The sequence below is a fragment of the Sinocyclocheilus rhinocerous genome, unplaced genomic scaffold, assembly GCF_001515625.1.
Source record: "Sinocyclocheilus rhinocerous isolate Xijiao unplaced genomic scaffold, SAMN03320098_v1.1 scaffold869, whole genome shotgun sequence".
NCBI classification, from domain to species: Eukaryota; Metazoa; Chordata; class Actinopteri; order Cypriniformes; family Cyprinidae; genus Sinocyclocheilus; species Sinocyclocheilus rhinocerous.
The window spans coordinates 436,740-457,062 of record NW_015653483.1 but is presented as its reverse complement, the minus strand read 5'-3'; the positions used below and the strand labels follow the sequence as shown (position 1 = coordinate 457,062).

Genomic DNA, 20,323 nt, shown 5'->3' with positions numbered 1-20,323 from the left:
AGGGTTTTTTGTGGAATAGAAAAAATAGAAAGATAACTTTTTTGCAGCAATGTAAAATCTTTACTGTCGCTTTTGGTCAATTTAATGTATTTATTGAGTCTAAACATATTGCAAATGCTGAGTAATATCCATGCTGGCTGTGTAACCAAGCATTTTTTAAACTTACAGCAAAAAACTACAGTATAAAAAAGAATGCAGATAAGTTTGTATACTGAATGTAATTTGGACAGCACAAATTCATAACACAGATATTCACATGGAAAAGACAGAGACAGTATTTTAGTCGGTCACCCCTCTTCCATACTTATTCTGTGAGTGTGACAGTCATTCACATTTATTAAGTAGTCGCTTTTATCCACAGACCTCCGACAGACACACTTGATGTGTGTAGATGTGAGTGACACTCGTTCTTGTCTTGTACTTGTTCCTAATCTATTATTATCCAGAGTTATAATACAAACTAAAATTCTCAACACAGCTGAGTCTCACAGTCACGGATCTAAGTTAGGCTCATCACAGTGTTGTTTTGGGCGGGTTTGACCGGTCCAGCCCAGTATTACTGTGTGATATCTCCTGTTCACACTGCATTCACAGGGACATAGTGAGCCAGAATGTGTTACATACTGTTAAACTCTCACAGGCTCCACTTCTCATTTGTGTTACTGTGAGCAGCAGAGCCCCGGAAGTCTGCTGGCGAATATTCATGAAGGCCGTCTGTGGTGCGGAGTGAAGCTGAGGCGTAATAAAAGTGACATCACGCGGCGAACGCTCCTGCGGCAGTGCCTCTGTCCGGGCTTGTCTGGGCTGGGAGGGGGTGATTATTCTGGCAGCACTGTCATCTGGGTCGCTCTGTCCTAAAGCGCCTCTGCCCTTACTCCACTCCACTCAACCGTCTTCCTGCGCTACTCTTTTCAGAACGCCGGACCCCACTTACCGCTCAAGTCCCTATAAATAAAACCTCTATATTTATAAAAAAAAACAAAAAAACAACAGCACTCACGATAGGGCTTCAGGGCTGCAGGGCGCATTATGACGTGACACATTTTGACATTGTGATGTGATGTGAATAGCGATACAGAACTGGGATATGGTTGTAAGGAGAGCTTCAGAACACCCTGTTCTTCTTCGGCAGAATCGGCACTGATAGGAAACTTGAGTTTGTATTCATCAACAAAAAGACAAAAAAAGGAAAAACTGATCCAAGCACTGACATTCCTAGTGGAAACTGTTTAAAAATTCATCGTCCCCTGAGATGCCAAAAGAATCATGTAGTGAAGTGAAGACGGTTGTGACATTTTTGGAAAATGTGACACCTTAGCGTCTTCCTCATAGTAAAGAGACAGCAGCGATCTGTCCAGGACATGAAAGGTGAGCAAGTGAAGCACAAAACTGAGCCACACAGATGCTTCATTGGTATATGATCCCTCCATCTTTCAGAGGGGAATTCACTGCGCCGCTTATTTGAACACGCTGTCTCTGTTACTAGGAATTATATAAATTAGGTAGCAGCACAAATGTGCACACAAAATATATGCTGAATGCAATTTGCACACTGCAATTCTTAATTTTGCAGGCCAGTTCTGAGTGTTAGTTTGCGGAGGATGCAGCAGGCTAGGGCTAAAGTCCCTTTGAGGCTAGTCAGTCAAAGTCCCTTTCGAGGAAAGTCATTTCACTCAGCGGCCATAATTGCAATGTGTCTGGGCAGCTGTTTTGGGCATGCAAGAATAAATCCTATCTATTTGAATAAGGAAATACTGAAATATCAAAAACTTGCCAAATTCACATGTAAATAATGTATTTCAAATCAGCTACAACATTTGGCATGAACTATCCCATAAATGTTATTTCTTAAGCTCAAATAGCATTTAAAAAAGCATATTTCAAGTTGGTTCAGCGAATGCGCATGTGCAGTCCCAAGCGTGTGGCTCAGGGCACTGATTGTTTCTATGGGAACTGGAGTTTCTAACAGCAGCTGCAGTGATGCAATGACTTTACCAGTTGGCGACTGCCTCTTTTTTTTTTTAGAAGTCAGAACTTATTCTGATGTATTGCACACTTTTTCCTATTACTAGTAATATGAGTAAATCTTGCTAAATACATGGTCTTTACATGGTGGCCATCGTCTACAGGTAGAAGTAGATTGCCTATAACTGAATGGTGAAAAACAGATTGTTTCAGTATTTCAAATCAGCAATAAAATGGTACCAAAAATGAATCTAAATGCTGAAATGTATGATGCTCAATGATTGGTAAAAGTGTGCTTACACATTTGTGTATATCTGTATAAATGCTCTTCTCCATCATTTGTACATCATTTGATTCTAATTTTGGTTAAATGTCAAATATGGTACAACCCAGTTTAGAACCTGGTTAAACTGGACTATGGGTGGTTAGTGAATAAGCAGCTGTTGAGCTGTTTTTGCACAGTAAAGTGGCCCAAATGTTTAGTGAGTCTTTATTTCTCACTCTCCAGGGCTAAAAACGCAACTACTTGGCTAAGTAATTAACCATGTAGGTTCCATCCTCAAACGCATGTTAAAGAGGAAAGTAGCAGCTCCATTAGAGTGAGCAGAGCTCAGGTTCATTGTGCCAGGTTCAATGGAAATATTGTGTTTCTCGCTAACATGCTGCACAGAAATGGCATTACCTGTGCAGCGAGCCAGAATGCACACTGCACACACACATGCGGGGGGAGGCAGGAAGTTACTATGGAGATGTGACGTAACCACAGGGACCAGAGGAGAACAGTGACGACATCACGCTCAGATGAACACGGCTAATCGCACACAGAAAACACATCAGTACACGTGCAGAGGATTTAAAAAAAAAAAAACGCATGAAATAAAGAATATACTAATGATAAGGCACAAACTCAATCTCTTAAAAAATAATATTGCTTTTACATTACATTTTAAGTGTCATTGGATGCGAATAACTGTAATTCTTCTTAAACATTTATATTAACACAAGAAGGTCTGAGATACAGAAGTATTTTAGGCATTTCTAAGTAATGAATGTGAAAGTCTCAGCATGCAGCTGCACCAGAGAGCCCAAAGCACCTCTGCGAGAGACCCCATTAAAGAGAGTCATTCAGTGAGATTGAAAATGCACATGTGGTGACTTGTATAAAAATTTTATAAAAATGAATAACTTGTAACAATCAAGCCTCACACACCTTTTGACCAAAGTCAACTTTCATGATTTTGAGCCGTTTGAGTTTGAGATTATTATATAAGGATTAATAAATAAATATATAAATACATATTTCAGTCAAAGGCTAAATAAAAGCTGTTTTCTATTTAATAGACTTTAAAATGTAATTTATTCCTGTGATGGCAAAGCTAAACTGCTTAATATTTTTGTGGTGATTGTTTTTTCAGGATTATTTGATGCATAAAAAGTTCAAAACAACAACATTTATTTGAAAAAGAAATCATCCATCCCGAATAACAGTATATATATATATGAATTCTTCAAAGAAAGAGCCGTAAGTGCTTGTCCTGATGTTCAAGGTTTGAACATCAAAGGTGATTTCACAGAGCAAACATGACTAAGACAGATTATGCAACTTTACTCTTTTTACTGCAGTGCTATTTCAGGGGTCGCTGTTTGCAGATGCAAAATTATCTTGAATGAGGTCAAATTACAAAATAATCTATAAATTAATGGAAAAGTAGGACAACTTTGGTGTCACTCGATGCACTTGTCATCCAACAATAATGCTTATTAAAGATTTACTCAAATATGATACTGTAATGGGCAGCATCATTAATGGAAAGGGTCTTATTTACTTCTCAGTAGTATTTTACTCACTTCTAAGTAATGAATAACAAGGTCTCTAGGTGCATGTGCCCCAAAGAGAGCCACGGAAAGTACTGATCATCATTTCCAAGAGTCCTCCATTATTTGCAGAGTATCAAAAGCTATATACCTGCAATATCACACTAATTTAGTTAATTGAAGTTTCTCACTCAAGCATACACTGTTTAATATTTGTGCAACTAGTTGCACAAAACAGAATTGCAAACAAAACATTTTTTGGACAAACAGTTTATCCCATATCAAATTCACACCTTTGGATGAACCAATTATGTTATCTGAAATAAAAAGAATGCAGTTCCTTTTGGTGCCACTAGTGGTGGAGAAATCACATTCTTCACGTTTAACCATACATAACTATTTAGCTTCAATAAATAAAATGAATTTCAAAAAAGGTTATTTATATAACTATGTTTTACTTTACTTTTACTGGTAATGATGTACAAAGAAAGCCTGTCACTCACAGTGTTATTTCTAAGAAGAAAGCTTGCAGATGCTTGTGCTATATACTTCGAACACTGTCAAGGAGAAAATAGATTGCTCATCTAGCCACATCTGCAGCACATCACCTGAGGACCTGTCCCACAGAAGACTGTCCCAGATAGCAGCTGTTGCGAAGAGGAACTACCCGGGAAATTCTATCCTATAGATTCAGAGTGCCCTTACACATCTGACCCCATACTGTCAAAATGGATAAATATAACACTACATACTTCCAACTCTGTCAAAACCGTAATTACCTAGTTTATCTTCATTAGGCGAAAACTTGAATATGGCACAGTAATAGTCAAACAAAGTTAGAGAGAGAGGAGAGGTACAAAGAAATCAGAAAAGAAAAGGAAGGTAGAATTTAAGGTGTTTTGGAAACACTGTATTACATTAGTGACGTTACAGAATTAAGGCAAACATCTGCTTGGATGGGAAACAGGGACCCCCAAGGGACCACTAGGGAGTCAGCAGAAAATATCAGATCTATCTATCTATCTATCTATCTGTCTATATGTCTGTCTGTCTGTCTGTCTGTCTGTCTATCATTTAAGAAAAAGATCCATATAATATGTAATAACCATTTCTTTTGGATTTAATAAAATGACAATATAAATGCCATTTTTATTAGTTTAATAAAGTGTTGTCTTTATAAAATCAAACTGTTCTTTTAAAAGGAAGGCAATATTTTGCAAGGGGAAAGGTGAATACAGAATCAATACATATAAAGGAAATAAACTCCATTTGGGATTTTTTTATTCTTGAAAGTATTGGAAATAGAGGTGAGTCTCAGGAAAAGCATGGGAACGGGCTTGTCTGAGAATTGTACAGTATAGTTAATGATCAGACTATTGGGTGAATAATTAACCAAACTATCAGAAGTTAATCTATGGTGGTTATATATAAAGTCAGTGATTGGGTATCAGTAATGGCTCGTTTATGGATGTGACAGGCCATTAATAGTCTCATTAGTGACTGCTGGCGGTGCGGCTCCTGCTGTGCATGTCTGCTGTCAGCCAGAAGAGCTGGACAAAAGCCCCATCTCCACCAATCAGTCTTCAAAGGACTGGAGGGTAATCAGGAAGCTTTGAGGCTCTGGGCAAACCAGTGAGAGAGATGGTTTCTGGGGTGTCACTCAGTGTAGCTTCACTACTAAATCATACTAAATGCATACTAAATCACAAAAATGCACACTGATATTTGTCTACAGCAATGAAAGCTCTCAGTGGTCGACTAGGCAAGTTAAGCAATGAGGTTGACTAATTTAGCCACATTTTGTATATTTTAATTTTGATGTTTTTAGCACCATTCATTAACATGTCCAATTAGAGCCAGGTAACCCCAAAACCAGCGTAATTATACAGTTATGAACAGTTAAACAGTTTTGAATATTAAGATAAAATTAGAAAACAGTTTTACACATTAATGCACATTGCTTATACTTCATTTAAAATTTAATTTTTATTATCAAATACAAAACTTCACCAATCAATATAATTTAAAATGACTTAGATCACAAATAATGTTAATGAACTGCCACAGTTAAGTTGTCAATCATACTCTATAGGACAAATTGCACAACATCGTCATATCCATTACACTTACAGTACTTTAACCATGTCATTTTATCTTCAATCCCCACATTTCAAGTGCCACATTGTGATGCAATAACAAGTATTTACCAGCTTCATATACTGTTCGGGCCTATTCTTGCACACCATTTTTTCCTCATCTTAGAGATTTACTGAAGGTTGTTGAGGTAAGGTTAGTCAGATGACACATTCTTCCTTCTAATTTAACAAGATACACAGTCCCAGATGATGAAAAGCAGTCCTACTCACACTAGGTATTACATTTGTGCACAAAATTGCATCGAATTTTGTCTTGCTTACAAAATTTGTCTTGGTGGCACTGGACCACAAAATCTCTTCCTAAATCATTGTTTGTTTTGGCCACCCTCCCATACAGGCACCTTGGGACAATCACAAACTCCACCAACTCCCCCAAAACAGATATCTCTTGTCAGTACTCTCTTCCTCAGCAGGTTACATTACAAACCAACATACCACCTTCAAATATGTTTCAACTGCGGCTTTATGTAATCAGACAGAATATCAAACAAGGGCTTATATAAATTCAAAGCAGTCAAAAGATTAAAGGCTTAGAACTCATTATTCTTTCATAGTGTTTTTTTAATATCTTAAGCATAATTGTCTTTTTTACTGAGCAGAAATGCTTATTTGAATGAAAGGTTATCCTGTGTGAAAAGTAATGAGCTAGCTTCTCATATCCTTACTCGGAATTTGCACTACACTGCATGGTAGTCAGCTCACGTTTGATCTAAATCAGACAATTAAAAAGCTAATCAGTTCTTCTTCCCCTCTTAGTCCAGGTAAAAGGCTATCTGAATGTGCTAGCACTCACAGTGTGCGCTGGGTTCCATGCTAACTGCTGACAGCGGAGCAGTTTAGCTATTTGAAATGTGCTATATCATCACTCAGAACACTTAAAACTCAGATTACAGCAACACTTTGTAGACACAGATGAGAAGTCATTGTTCAACTATCATACAGTGGCGGAGCCAGAGGGGTGTCCAGAGTGGCCCTGGACACCCCTGACATCTGATCGGCCACCCCGGGTGCCACCCCAAAATTGAATATGCTACTATTTCATTTTCTTTGTTTAATCTTACTGAAAGAAGAATTTATTCGGTTCGGTGTAGCTTCCAGCCTCTGCTAACTTTTACGTACGCGCTCTCACACCACACGTTCATTTTCTTACGGAGTCAAAAACATCGCAGACAAAGAGGACATAGACAATGCGCTGACAGACAAGACAGGTTACTTTTGATAATAGGAAACAAAGTCTCGGCATTCAAATTCTGTTAATTTTATTAAGAATTTCAAATGATAAATAAAGTTTTGGAGCTCTTTAGTGGCGTGACGGTTCATGTGCGCTCCCGCTTTGCCTCAGTTCAAGCAAAGCAGGAGTGCATTATAATTAGCATGAACTAAACATGAATGAACATCTGAGGGCATGTTGAAAATACAACTTACTGAATGTAGTGTCTCAAGTAATCACTCAATGAGTGTTTCAACCGCGGAAAGACAGCAGCTTAAAAACATTGTCACATAACCTCAGAAAATCCATGCAGTGTCCATAGCAAGAAAAATATACACTAGAGAGGAGAATTTAGCAAAAAATACATTTATTATATTTTTACTCATAATTACTCTGTTATTATAATTAATAAAACAATTTAGAAATGAAAATGGTCTAATATGAACTTGTATACAAATCAATTGTTACTTTTTACCTTAACAATAAGGTTCCCTGTATAGTTTAGTTTAGAAAAATTTATCAAACTTAATCACAAGCTTGTTAATTATTCCTGAATAATTCTCACACCAGGCTGAACTAAAAAGTTGGCAACCCTGTTTGAAGTAAGCTGAAGTTTTAGGTTTCCTGAACAACATTTACAAAATTCACTTAAAGTTAATGTTAGATATTTTGCTCCAACTGCTGGTTAATCAGATGATAGAAATAAGAGAAATAAGTTCCAATAGACTAACATTTGAAGTTATGATAGGAATGTATAGCTAATGTGGGGTAGTAATCAGCAATCGTAGGATTTACTCATGCTTTTTTATGCCAGGTTGGAGTTATACACTGATTTTCTGGTCTATGGACCCCCTGAATTAGCCTTGGCCACCCCATGTATAAAACTCTAGCTCCGCCACTGCTATCATAATGTCAAATATTTTGAGAGATATGAAAAGCAGCATATTATAGGTTGCTATGTCAACAAATTCAATCAAATACTCAACAAAGACATTTACTTAATCAGTTTTATCTTGTTCTCTAGAAAAAAAAATCCTTAAAACAAGATAAATTATTATGCAAAATTGTGTAAGACAATTAGACTTAGAGAATATATGGTGAATTAAGTTTATTTTATCTTACTGCATTGATCAAATGCTTTAAAACTAATTTAATTGAAGAAATATCCTCTTCAAAAAAAAATGTAAATGTAAATGTACAAGCTTTTAAGGATGTTTGGAAATAATAATACAAATAATAAGAAGAAATGTTTCTTGAGCAGCAAATCAGCATTTTTCTGAAAGATCATGTGACTCTGAAGACTGGAGTAATGGCTGCTGAAAATTCAGCTTTGCATCACAGGAATAAATTACCATTGTCCATTGAAATGCAGGCTACTACAGTTAAAACAGGAACATACTGTAACATCATCTAAGAAGAACTATGGATAGTTACTTCAACAAATGTTCAAATGGTTCTCTATTGCATAACACTTGCAATAAATACAGATAAAGACAGTAAACATGGGAACAACTTCTCAGTCTGTCTCTCTCTGTCTGGCTTAAAGGAGAAACAATAATGTACAGTATGTGGAAAATAATGTGTTTTTTAAACTTTAAACTGCATAAACACATTTCATTACACCAAATACACAAAATAATGTTCTTTTTAGCAGCATCATATGACCCCTTTAAACAGATGGAACCTCATCTCACAACTCACAGCACCAAGGGGCTGCCGCACACAGGCAATCAGACTCAAGGTTACCCCCCTCTCCCACTCTGAAAAACATCAACATACTAGCGTCTGTAATGTGAACTGAAGAACATATTGTTTTCAGTACGTAACATTTCTGGCAGGTCATCCCGGTTTGCAGAGTGCCCATACAACATGATTGTCCTTGCTACATTACAATGTGTGGCTGGTTTTCATCTCCATACGTCTAAAATATTTCAAACATCTGTGTGCAATCCGTCTGCTCGCTTACTGGCTGGCCAGAGCCTCTCTAGGAGATGTTCAGTGGTCTTGCTGTGTTCAGCTGAACTGTGTGTTGCATTTGATTTACTCGGTCAGAGCGGTTTTGGCTTTAGCAAACTCCATAAACAGATGCAATGCAGGGCCTGAGCCGCTCTTACCGCAGCACAAACATAAAGAAGGTGGAGTGTAGGGGCATTATAAATCACACCTCTAAATGAGGACATTTAGAGCATGCTATATATATAGTGAGAGAAAAGGTATGTAGGGCGCCCCCTCCTCCCTGAATTAATGACCTGCGCTACACGTGAGGGCAGCGGCAGGAGAGGCATGTGGAGGGATTCGGGAGGAGCCGGCAGATAGAAAACCCCTTGCTGTTTCTCTCTCTCCATCGCCTTTTCACCTCGTCATGCGCTCCAGGGTGGCAGCTGCCTCCGTCCTGACTAAATTGTCTTGTGTATTCCAAAATAGACCGCTAGCCTAAAATAAAGCCATTGTATTAATTAGGGACGTTCTATTGGGGGGATTCAGTACTTTTAGTTAATTACTGAGAAACTACTGATAATTTTTTCTCTCTGGTTATTCAAGAAACTAACAAACTGTCCAAATTAAATGAAAATATTGCTATATTTACTTTACGAAAACATTACAGGAGTAAAATAGGTTGCTATTTGGATTTCACATTGATTTGATTTTAAATCATAGGAAGAGATCTTTGTAATTATTACAAATAAGATCATTATCCTTTTAATCTTTAATTAACCTCCTGGGGTCGACAGTTCCGGCGGGTACATACATGCTGCTCACATATTATTGTAGCCCAGTTTGTGCTGATTACAGTGTTATTAAACTTTAGACATTCAAATGTTTGTAAGCAACTGAAAAAAGCACAAATGTCAGGGCATGTCAAAACTTTTCCAGGCCCCAAAACACCCTCGGACCCCAGAGGGTTAAATAAATATATTAAATGACAATAACTTGCTCTTCCTCTGAAATTACTTTCCCTTTCTGCTAATGCCACTGAGGCTGCAAATATTACTGGATAATGCTAATCAAACTAGCTATTTAGCCATTATTTTAGCAAACTAACGTTCAGGTCTGGCTCCATTCTGGTATGTAACGTTGAATTTTCACAATACAATCAATTCACAACCACTAAAAGTCCTGCTGTACATTTTTACTTGCTAAATAGCCTTTCACTAGGAAATATGTCACATTACAGAAGTAAAATTAGGGCTGCACAATTAATCGAATTTCTAATTGTGATAACAATTACGGATGCCACAATTATGTAATCATTCAAAGCAGCAATTAATCGTTCTAAGTCCACTTGTGTTATTCTGTGTGCTTAAGATGTGTTTTCTTTTCTTTCTACAGGTTATCTTAAGGGCAATTACAATTCCAAGGAAATAATCGACAATTATGATTTTTGTCATAATTAAAAAAAAAAGAAAGAAAAAATTATTGAGACAGTGCTGCTCAACATGTCGGGAAAATGGATTCCTGAATTCAGTAAATCTACCTTGGAATTGTCTTTAATAGCACAGTTTTTGATTTGATGCACAGTGCTACCATTGCTATATAAGCAATCACTGGACAGTATTTTTAAGCATGCATTACATTTTGATTTTCTACACTTAACACTGTAAAAAAAAAGTACTGGTAATTTTCTGCCAGGACATTATCCATTATCCAATGCAATGAAGTGAAAAATTCAAAATACAGGTAAAACACCTGTAAACATCAATATGGAAAATTCCTTCATTTTAATGCAGTACATTGTGCTCTATTTTAATGGATTTATTTATTTATTTTGAGAGTATGAATGGATCATCATGAATGGATGGATCATGTTTACATCATTTGAACATGATGATGAAGAATTAGATGATGTTTTCTCTGTATGAACTTCTTAATGAAAGTTCAGAGCACATATATCTAATCCTGCCAATCACAACACAAGTACGATATAAACAGCTGCTGACCACACACTTGTGATAATGCTTCTGTCATCTTTGCACCACTTAAACTCCACCTTTATTTCTATTATTTCTGATTATATGTTTAGTAATCAAACAGTTCAGCTCAAGAGCCCAACACAGACATCTTGTTCAGGGTTTATGTTAACTTATGTAAACAGCTCCGCACAGTCAATAACAATGTAACTTCTTCATTCTGATGCGTAATATACATTTGCCATAAATGGATACTTTTGAATATGTAAGGCACACTTAATGTTGGAATTTCATTAAATTAGACTTGAAAGCAGCCATAAAGTGCCTTCAAAACAATCCAACCGAGGTGTGTAGACTAAAAAGGTTTCCCAAAAAGTAAAATACTTGAAAAAAGTGCGCACACTCCACCAAAAATCATATGCGAGATTAAAGGCACAATATGTAAGATTTTTTTATTAAAATAACCAAAAACCACTAGAACAGTTTTATATAATTTGCTGACTTGTGTACTTACATTATCCCAAATGTTTCGAAGAATGTTTAAATCCAGAGAAATAAGCCATTTTAACTAGTGACATGGACCGTGTCTATAGTGTCAATGTGTCACCTGTCAATGACGTCATACACCCTCGATTTCCGGAAACACCAAAGACGCTTTAATATGCTATGCAATTTATTAGACAGGTGACAACCGCACAGAGTAGCATTATAACAGAACGTTCAAATGTATCTAGTATGATAAAACAGCGCTGCTTACTTCCGCTGCTTTCCGGAAGGAGCGGAAGCGGTCGACTGTGGCATAATAAAAGCTCCGCTGCTTTCGAGCCCTGTGTCGCGCTCGTTCAGTGGCCTTGTTTTGCTTCGCCGGCTTTCCGCCTCACTCTGCCCAGCCACGGCGTCATCTAACTACGCCTTTGTTTCTTTGTTTGTTTTGAATACGCGCCCTCTAGTGGCAAAAAAATTACATATTGTGCCTTTAAAGTTTACTGAGAAGAACAAGGCAACAAAACAAACGTTTCGGTCACATATTGACCATTTTCAATGCCAAGCTAACAATGTTAGAACTCACAATGGACAATGGTAATGTTAGAAGATGGCTTCTAGTTCTAAAATTGTTAGCTTGGCATTGAAAATTATCAATAAGTGACCGAAACGTTTGCCTTGTTGCCTTGTTCTTCTCAGTAAACTTTTATCTCACATATGATTTTTGGTGGAGTGTTTTGGACTTTTTTCAAGTATATTAAATTAGACTCAAAATATCAAACCAGGTGGCATCTGCAAACAAATGATGTTAGAGTTTTCCTTTTTAAGTATTTCGCTAGTGAAGTGAGATTGTGCTATCTTTCTTTACAAATAAATGCCACATTTGTTTTGACATTTTGTTATATAATGAAATGGCATTCACACATTTTTAACTGTGTTGCATGTGCAAATACTCTCGAGGTTACTGTGTATATTGTTTACTTTGTTGGTCCTCTACAAAACATCTGTATGATAGTGTTGATTTTGCACGCTATTAATGGACAAGAATCTCCTCATGATGTAAACAGACTACTGAGAAATAACAGAAACTAAAGTTTGCATTTATCATGTTAAAGAGAGCCATAAAAAAAGATATTTTAGCCTTCAAAATATGTGCAGTGCCTCTTTAAGCTTGAAATATTCACTTTACTGAGTCTCCTGCAGTACATTTAGACTGTGTTGAGATGATTTTTGTAATCAGTGTTTGAACGGGAAGCTTAATTGCCAACTGTGATGTACTGAAAGATGAGCCATTATTTGCTCTTCACACTTGATCAAATGACTGGATGATTTTTATTCATTGTGAATCCATCTCAGAAATTCAGCAGAAACAACAGCCTGTGCTGTGTATATGTAGTGCCGAGACTCTGCTTTAACGTGTAAAGCCATGTTTCAAACAGAATTGTGAATGATTAGCTGTCAAAGGCATGTAGAGAGAGGCTGGTTTGGTGTGTAAGCATGGCTTTTAAAGGTAATGTTGCCCCAGACAACAACATTCATCAGCTCAAGTGAAAGCTAAACCGCAGAGTCAGTATATTTTAAAGCTGACGGAAAATTTTGTCAAAAGATATCACAATGACCATAACAACATATTCCCCCTACTGAAAAATGACAATAACATGCTGTTCATTTTAACTAATTTACCATTTGGTAACCTCCAGAAGTCTTTATGAATCCAATGATCAAAAATTTAATTCTGGCCAAAAATTGTTTTCGTTGGTTTAAAACTAATAAATTATGATATAAAAAATGTATTCTACACTAAAAAACAAATGTTACAAATTTTTCACAAATTGTGAAAAAATTAATGAATAAATCAAATAAAAAAAAGACAATTGTTTTGTCAGAGGCAAATTAAATTTGTGGTTCTTAAGTGAATTTCACAAAGCGCAGTACAGACTGCAGACATGTTTGTTTAAAAAGTCTTGAGACTTGCATTATAAGAAAATGCTCAACAAATATTGTTTACATTTTTGTTGAAAATAGTACAGTAGATGATGGGAAAAGTAAAATAAGATCCAAAAAAAATAATAATAATTGAAAAGCAGCGTTCAAAATTAAATATCTGATACCAGCTGATAAATGTATCCATTACTGACTAAGACCAATAAATCAAAAACCTTGTGATAACCGATATGGTCCTAATATCCCTTGAAGACTTAATTTACACCAATTGTTTCAGTCAGTGACACCTAATAACCTGTGCATGGGCTTCAATGGCCACAAATCTGTAACCTGAACACTGTTAGGCCTCTGACATTTCACACATATTCTAAACCTTCAATTTGTCTGCGCAGTATAGAATTACAATTACGGCACTTATCCATCTCAAGTCATCCATCTGGGACTAGCTTGCTGTCAGGCTCGTGGCCCAGCGTGGTGTAAAACTAGCTAAAATAATGAACTGCTCTGCTCCAAATAGAGACTAGGTAAGGTGCGGGCCAGAGTGGATGATAAATGAGCTGGTCAGAAGAGAATGAGAGAGAGAGAGAGAGAGAGAGAGACAGAGAGAGAGAGAGAAGAACAAAAAGAAGTAGCCCTACTTGGAAAGCTATGCAAAAATCAATTAAGCAGCTAGGTCACCTATAGAATGGAGACATTATCTACACTACATTTTGGAGCTTTCATCCAGGGCTAAGACTGTGAGAATTAATGTTATGGGAGAAAGCCTGCAAGCTTAAGTTAGTGCTAGTGTAAGAAACTATTTTTTATTACTTTTTTATATAAATGAATGTATAAAATATGTATTTTTAACTACCTTAGGAATTATGTTTTCTACAATAAATAAATATCTAAAAATCATAATAAATCAGTCTTTATACAGCTATGTAATCCTATAACAGATATAATTTCCTGAAGACATTTTTAATGGTAAACAGTGTGATTTGCATATGATTTTGTTGTAATGCAGTGTAGCACAGAAAAACCAATGTTTAAGTTTGAAATTTGACAGGCAAATACATGGTCAGTGATTGCAAGATTTAGAGACAATACAGCACTGGCTTGATAGGGTAACTAAAAAGTGTAATTGAGCTCTGATTCACAGATGAAAATGAGAAAGAAGGACAAAGAGATGACCTTCTGAGAACAGATCAGAGTGATACTGTACTGTTTCAAACTGAAGCCCTACAGTTTATATACATGTAAAGACACCTGTGGCAGTCTGTCACGCCACAATGACTTTCATTCAATTGAACATAATTCAGTCATTCTGCTGAGAACCAGTCTTTTCAGGTGTTCTATTGTCCATAGTTCCATGTTCACAAGTGACAAAAGGACTGAAGATTCAGGAATGTGAATCAGTACCAAGGACATTAAAATGAAATCATCTAAAATACTGAGGTTGAAATATTGAAATACTTTAATATTGAGGTGACTATATGTTATTCTATTGTTTTAAAAGTTACATTTGGAAAAGCTGTGCTTCCTGCATAAACCTGCCCTTGTTGGTTTGGCAGAATCTTGCTTGCCCTACATAGTTACCTAGTTTAATTTCTTAATTCAAGTTATATATATATTTTGTTCTATTTGTGTTATTTAAGTTATTTATAATAAGTGAAGTGAAGTTTACTGTTAAGTGCACTGATGTCAGACTAATTTTAAATAATAAAATGTATTGTTAAATTGTTAAATACCCTGCCTCCACTACATAGGCCTATGTTTGTCACATCATTATAAGTGTTTGATCACCACATTTGAGTTATCATTGCAAAAAATGTGTTTATGTATATATATTATGTTTATGTAGGCTATATACTGTATTCTATATACAGTACCAGTCAAAAGTTTGGACACACGAATGGGAAGTGTGTTCAAAGTTTTGACTATACTGTACTATAATATAGCCTACACATAAAGAATATCGGCTGATATATCGTATCGGTCTTTTTTACTACCTAATATCGGTATCGTCATCGGCCCCCAAAATACCCATATCGGTCGGGCTCTATTAAAAATCATTAATTATATTATTTTTGTCTAATATCATAACTAGAGCTATATCACTATCTGGTGCACCTTCATTATGGATTTAGACTTTCTCTGGGTAAAATGACAGAAATCCAAAAAACTACAGAGTTTTATTATATTACAGAGATCCAAATCCCGTCTGAATCAGTACATGACATCACAGATGTCCTCTGTTAATAATTTGACTCAAGCCGTTTGAAAAACTAATCCTGTCCAAATAGTGCAAAAGAGATAAGGGCAGTGAGAAACACAGAGCGACAGAGAGAGAAAATAGGGGACATATGAGAGATGATAAGAAAAGAAAGGACAAATAAATAAATAAATAAATAAATAAATAACCTCAGAAAACAACAAAGAAGCTCAGAGGCCCGACTTGCTGGCCCACATGCAGGCAGCATGTCTGTCAGAGCCAGTCAGCAACTGACAGAGCAGTCACTTCATATCAGTGTCTGTGCTGGCTGGCAGGTTCTCGGCATAGCTCTCCCTGCCTTCATCATTCTCTATTCCTCCCTCCAAATCTAATTCTTTTCTCTCTCCACTTCTCTTCATTTGCTTTCCCTTCTGGCATTTGCAAAAGAGCATCTTTCTATATATTAAACCACTGTATATGTAAATGAAATACGCTATCCATTACATCCAAAAGCTTTAATGTACACAGTTGTCGAAATTAAGTTATACAACAAGATTATCTACAAATACGGTGCTCTTAAATGAACATGCAGAGCATAAGAAAACATTTTTTGTTTTGTATGATGTCAGGGTACTACGACAGATGCACAAACACTGAATGGCTTTTAGAGAGATACATTTAATAGTAAGATTATTATGAAGAGTCATTATTTTTGTGCTGAGTTGCAAAGATATGAACAGCCAGATGGAGTGTAGTGTATGTGGATGGATTCAGATTGCATGGTATCGTGGATGAGGGAGCGGACAAATCTAGACAAGCTGATAAGAAAAGCCTCTATGCTAATATTTGCCAACTTCTAAGGAGAAACCTTCAAGTCCTGACAGCTATAACATAAACATAAGTGATAAAGTGCTTTTAACATGTTAGCCTGAGAAAATAGGTACAGACACTGTTACTGTCTGTGAGAGTGACTGCTACATCGTCCTGGCTAAAGTTTTAATAAATTAGTGACGCACATAATGTTATAATCTAAGTAGATGATTTTGATCATCAGTGATCCCTGTTTCAGTTAACAATAATCTATGTTCAGTACTAATGAATTCCTTCAGTGCTCGTGAATCAGTGGGTAAACCACCACAGACTTACTACAATCCATGTATTATGGATCAGAACACAAATTTTATCAGCACTGCAGGGGAAAACTGCCTTGCAACAGATCAGTCTATTATTAAAGACAGAAGTTCATAGCAATCCACTCAATGCATCAACACCACAATCTTGTTAACACTAACAAGATTATAATTTGAATGTAAAATGAATCTAAAGGTGAAATTAAACAGTTAACAGTGTGAGTATGATTGACTTCTAAAATAGCTTGTAGTGTGAGTATGATTCTCTAAAATTATTAATGATGCGAGTACATGGATATCTCTGATTTAATTGTGAGAGTATGGCTGTCTTAAACTGTAATTAAATTAAAGTAATTAAAGTATTGCTCTTTAATATAGTTAACAGTCATCAGTACACCTCTCTAATATGGTTAATAGTATAAGTACAGCTGTCCAGAACAGTTAATTGTAGAGTATGGCTCACTTAAATGGTTAACAGTCCTCTAAAATTGATTAGAGAGTTAATTTTGTGAGTACGGTTCTTTAAAATAGTTAACAGTCATAAGTACACCACCCTAATGGTTAATAGTGTGAGTACAGCTGTCTATAATGGTTATTTGTAGAGTATACTTCACTTAAACAGTTAGGTTAGCCAGTGCTATTACGGTTAATATTGTAAATATATGGTTCTTTAATATAGTTAACAGTCTTAAGTAGGCCTACACCTTTCTAAAATGGTTAATAGTGTGAGGATGGCTGTTAATGTGGTTAACAGTTTGAGTACAGTGCTCTACAACAGTTAATTGTAGAGTATGTTTCACTTAAACGGTTAAGTTCTCTAGTGCTATTACATTTCTCCGAAGCAGTTAATATTGTAAGAATGTTTCTTTAATAGAGTTAACAATAACTACACCACTCTAAAACGGTTAATAGAGTAAGTATGGCTGTTAATATGGTTAACAGTTTGAGTACAGTTCTCTAATACATTTAATGGTAGTACGGTTTTCCTTGACATGGTTAACATTGTGAGAACGGTTCTTTATGATAATAATAGTTAACAGTAAAAACAGCTCATTGTGTGAGTACGGTTGACTACAGCGGTTAATATGGTTTACAGTTTTCTAGCAGTTACGTTTTGCTCTTTAAACAGTTCATAGGCTAGTGCTAGTACACAGTTCTCTGAAAGTGTTAATTGTGTAATTACGATTCTTTAAAATAGTTAACAGATTTAAGTACGCATCTCTAAGGCGGTGAGTGTAGGCTATCTGACTCTTTAAGCAGTGTATGATCTAAAACAGCTGTGTAATTCTGTAAACTTTAACAGTTTTAAAGAACCATATATTATTGAAAAGTTCAGTGCGATTCTGCATGTTTCCCTTTGACTCCGTGCGAGTACGGTTCTCTAACTAAAACAGTTTAGAGTGCGATGATTCTCCCGTAAAACTTTCCATTACCCCCCTCCGCCTTCACAAACACGCATTCCTGACAAATCCTGAACCGAAACTCACCGGAATTCTCGACCAAACTGGACAAGCAGGACACCGCCAACAGCAGCAGCCCCACGAAGCACATCTGTCCTCCGAACAACTCCTTGCGCTTTTTCCTCCGCGCTTTGATCTTCTTCGGCTGGAGCATCACTTGCAGCGGTCGAGTCCACACGCGAACACACGCATCCCCATCCATCACCACAGTTCAACACAGCTACAAATGTCACAAATACAAGCAGATATGGTGCGACTGAGAGTTTTAAGCCGGAAGATGAAACGCCGAACGACTCAAGTGTGTTTGCTGCGTTGACGTGAATGTTCCACCTAGCCTATATGACCTCAAATTGTAACGTGGGGAAATAAAGATGCTGCGCGCGCCCCATGGATGCGTCAGTTTGGTGCCAGTTCTCTCAGGACACAAACTGCTGCTGCTGAGAGATTGAGGATGTAGAGGAGGAGAGAGCGCGCGAGAGGGAGGGCTGAAAGTAAGGAAGTGAACTCAGTCGGGGAGAGAGAGCGAGAGAGACGGAGAAACTGGAGCGCAGCGGTTCGAATGTGAACTACCTAGGATGAAGTCCATGCACACACAGAGAGAGAGAGAGAGAGAGGTGGGCTAGAATCAGGGGCAGTTGTTGGTGGATTTAAAAGGAGGAGCTAGTCTGATTTACCGCAAACAAAACCCTCTGCTCATCGCCACCCTCTATTGGTAGCATTTGCCTGGTTTATTAGCCAATACATGCGATAAGATAGATATATGCTGAATTACTGTCAAACTAGAATTCTTCAAAAATGTTATTTTATTGGCATGCGCCGCAAATACTATAGGTTAGACCAAGCCTACTTGTCACTGTAGTTAGTAAGTATAAGGTTTTGAGTCAAACGTCCAACATTTATTTCTCTGGCAGTAATTTGGGATGGTGATTTCCTTCTTTTAAAAAAAGTCTTAGATTTTGTTTTGTTTTGTGTGTGTGTGTGTGTGTGTGTGTGAATTCTGTTCTCAAAAATAGTTAAATCAATTAAAAATTTGATATCATATAATATGTTTCAATATAAATTAAAATAAAGCAAAATTAAAAAAAAAATATATATATATATATATTATAATTAATGATGAATTTTCATTTCTTGCCAACATTAAGTGAGTAAGAACTGGACTTTCTGTGTCTCTTCTACTTTTGCCTATGTTTGTGATGTGTTTTCCTTTTTTTGTCCTAATTTTGTACTATTTTGTTCTGTCCGATTTTTTTTTTTGCTACAGCTGTAAAGATAAAGTAAAATGAAACCACACTAGCATACATTCAGACCTGCGTTCAGTTATTCAGTTAGCTATGTAATGAAGTTCATTTTCACCCAAAAGGTTGAAGTGTGCTCATAGGACAAGGCTATTCTTCATAAATGTCAGGTTGGGGCAAGTTGCCACATTTTTTCATTGGCCTTTTTTGATTCAAATGTTACACAATTATACAATTTAGTAATAACAGGGGCAAGTTGTCACATTTTTCTCATTGGTCATGTTTTATTCAAATGTTACACAATTATACAATTTAGTAATTACAGGATAATCAACATCAGTGGACATGTTAATAGCTTTTTATAGCCCAAACTTTAAGGTACAGTCTGTGTCTACACACACACACACGCACACACACACGCAAAAGAAGATATATTACGAAATATTATATAAATAATGAAATATTAACTGCAAAAGGTGTGACAACTTGCTTCAGTTTCCCCTATATCTTTTTGAACTATCTCACCAGCTAGAGAGTCACAGTAGTTCCATGCACCTGATCAGTATTTTTTTTTTCGTCATGCACCATAATACTTGCTTGCTGAGTTTATCTCAAAGCTACACAGCTGCAGATCTTGTAGGTATTGCTTTTTAAATACTTTACAGGTTCAAATAGCAGAAATCATTTTCCCCCTCCCTGAAATATGTTAAACACTGCAGGAATAGAGCTGCTCGGTGCTCTGTGTTCCCTTCGTCAAATACTGAGCACTGTTCCAGCCAGCCCTGTGTCAGCAGCTGGGTTGGTTCCCACTGACCGCATG

At 36.6% G+C, this 20,323-nt stretch overlaps 1 protein-coding gene across 2 annotated transcripts in view; it reads right to left on the bottom strand.

The window, feature by feature from the left end:
• LOC107716313 (sodium/potassium/calcium exchanger 3-like) overlaps positions 1-18,859 on the bottom strand; it is a 78,178-nt gene extending 59,319 nt beyond the window's left edge. For both annotated transcript variants that reach the window (XM_016522685.1, XM_016522686.1), the window contains exon 1: positions 18,293-18,859. In XM_016522685.1, coding sequence (XP_016378171.1) covers positions 18,293-18,467 — 175 coding nt within the window. In that variant the 5' untranslated portion in view covers positions 18,468-18,859. The remainder of the gene's footprint in view (positions 1-18,292) is intronic.
• Positions 18,860-20,323: the final 1,464 nt, after the last annotated feature.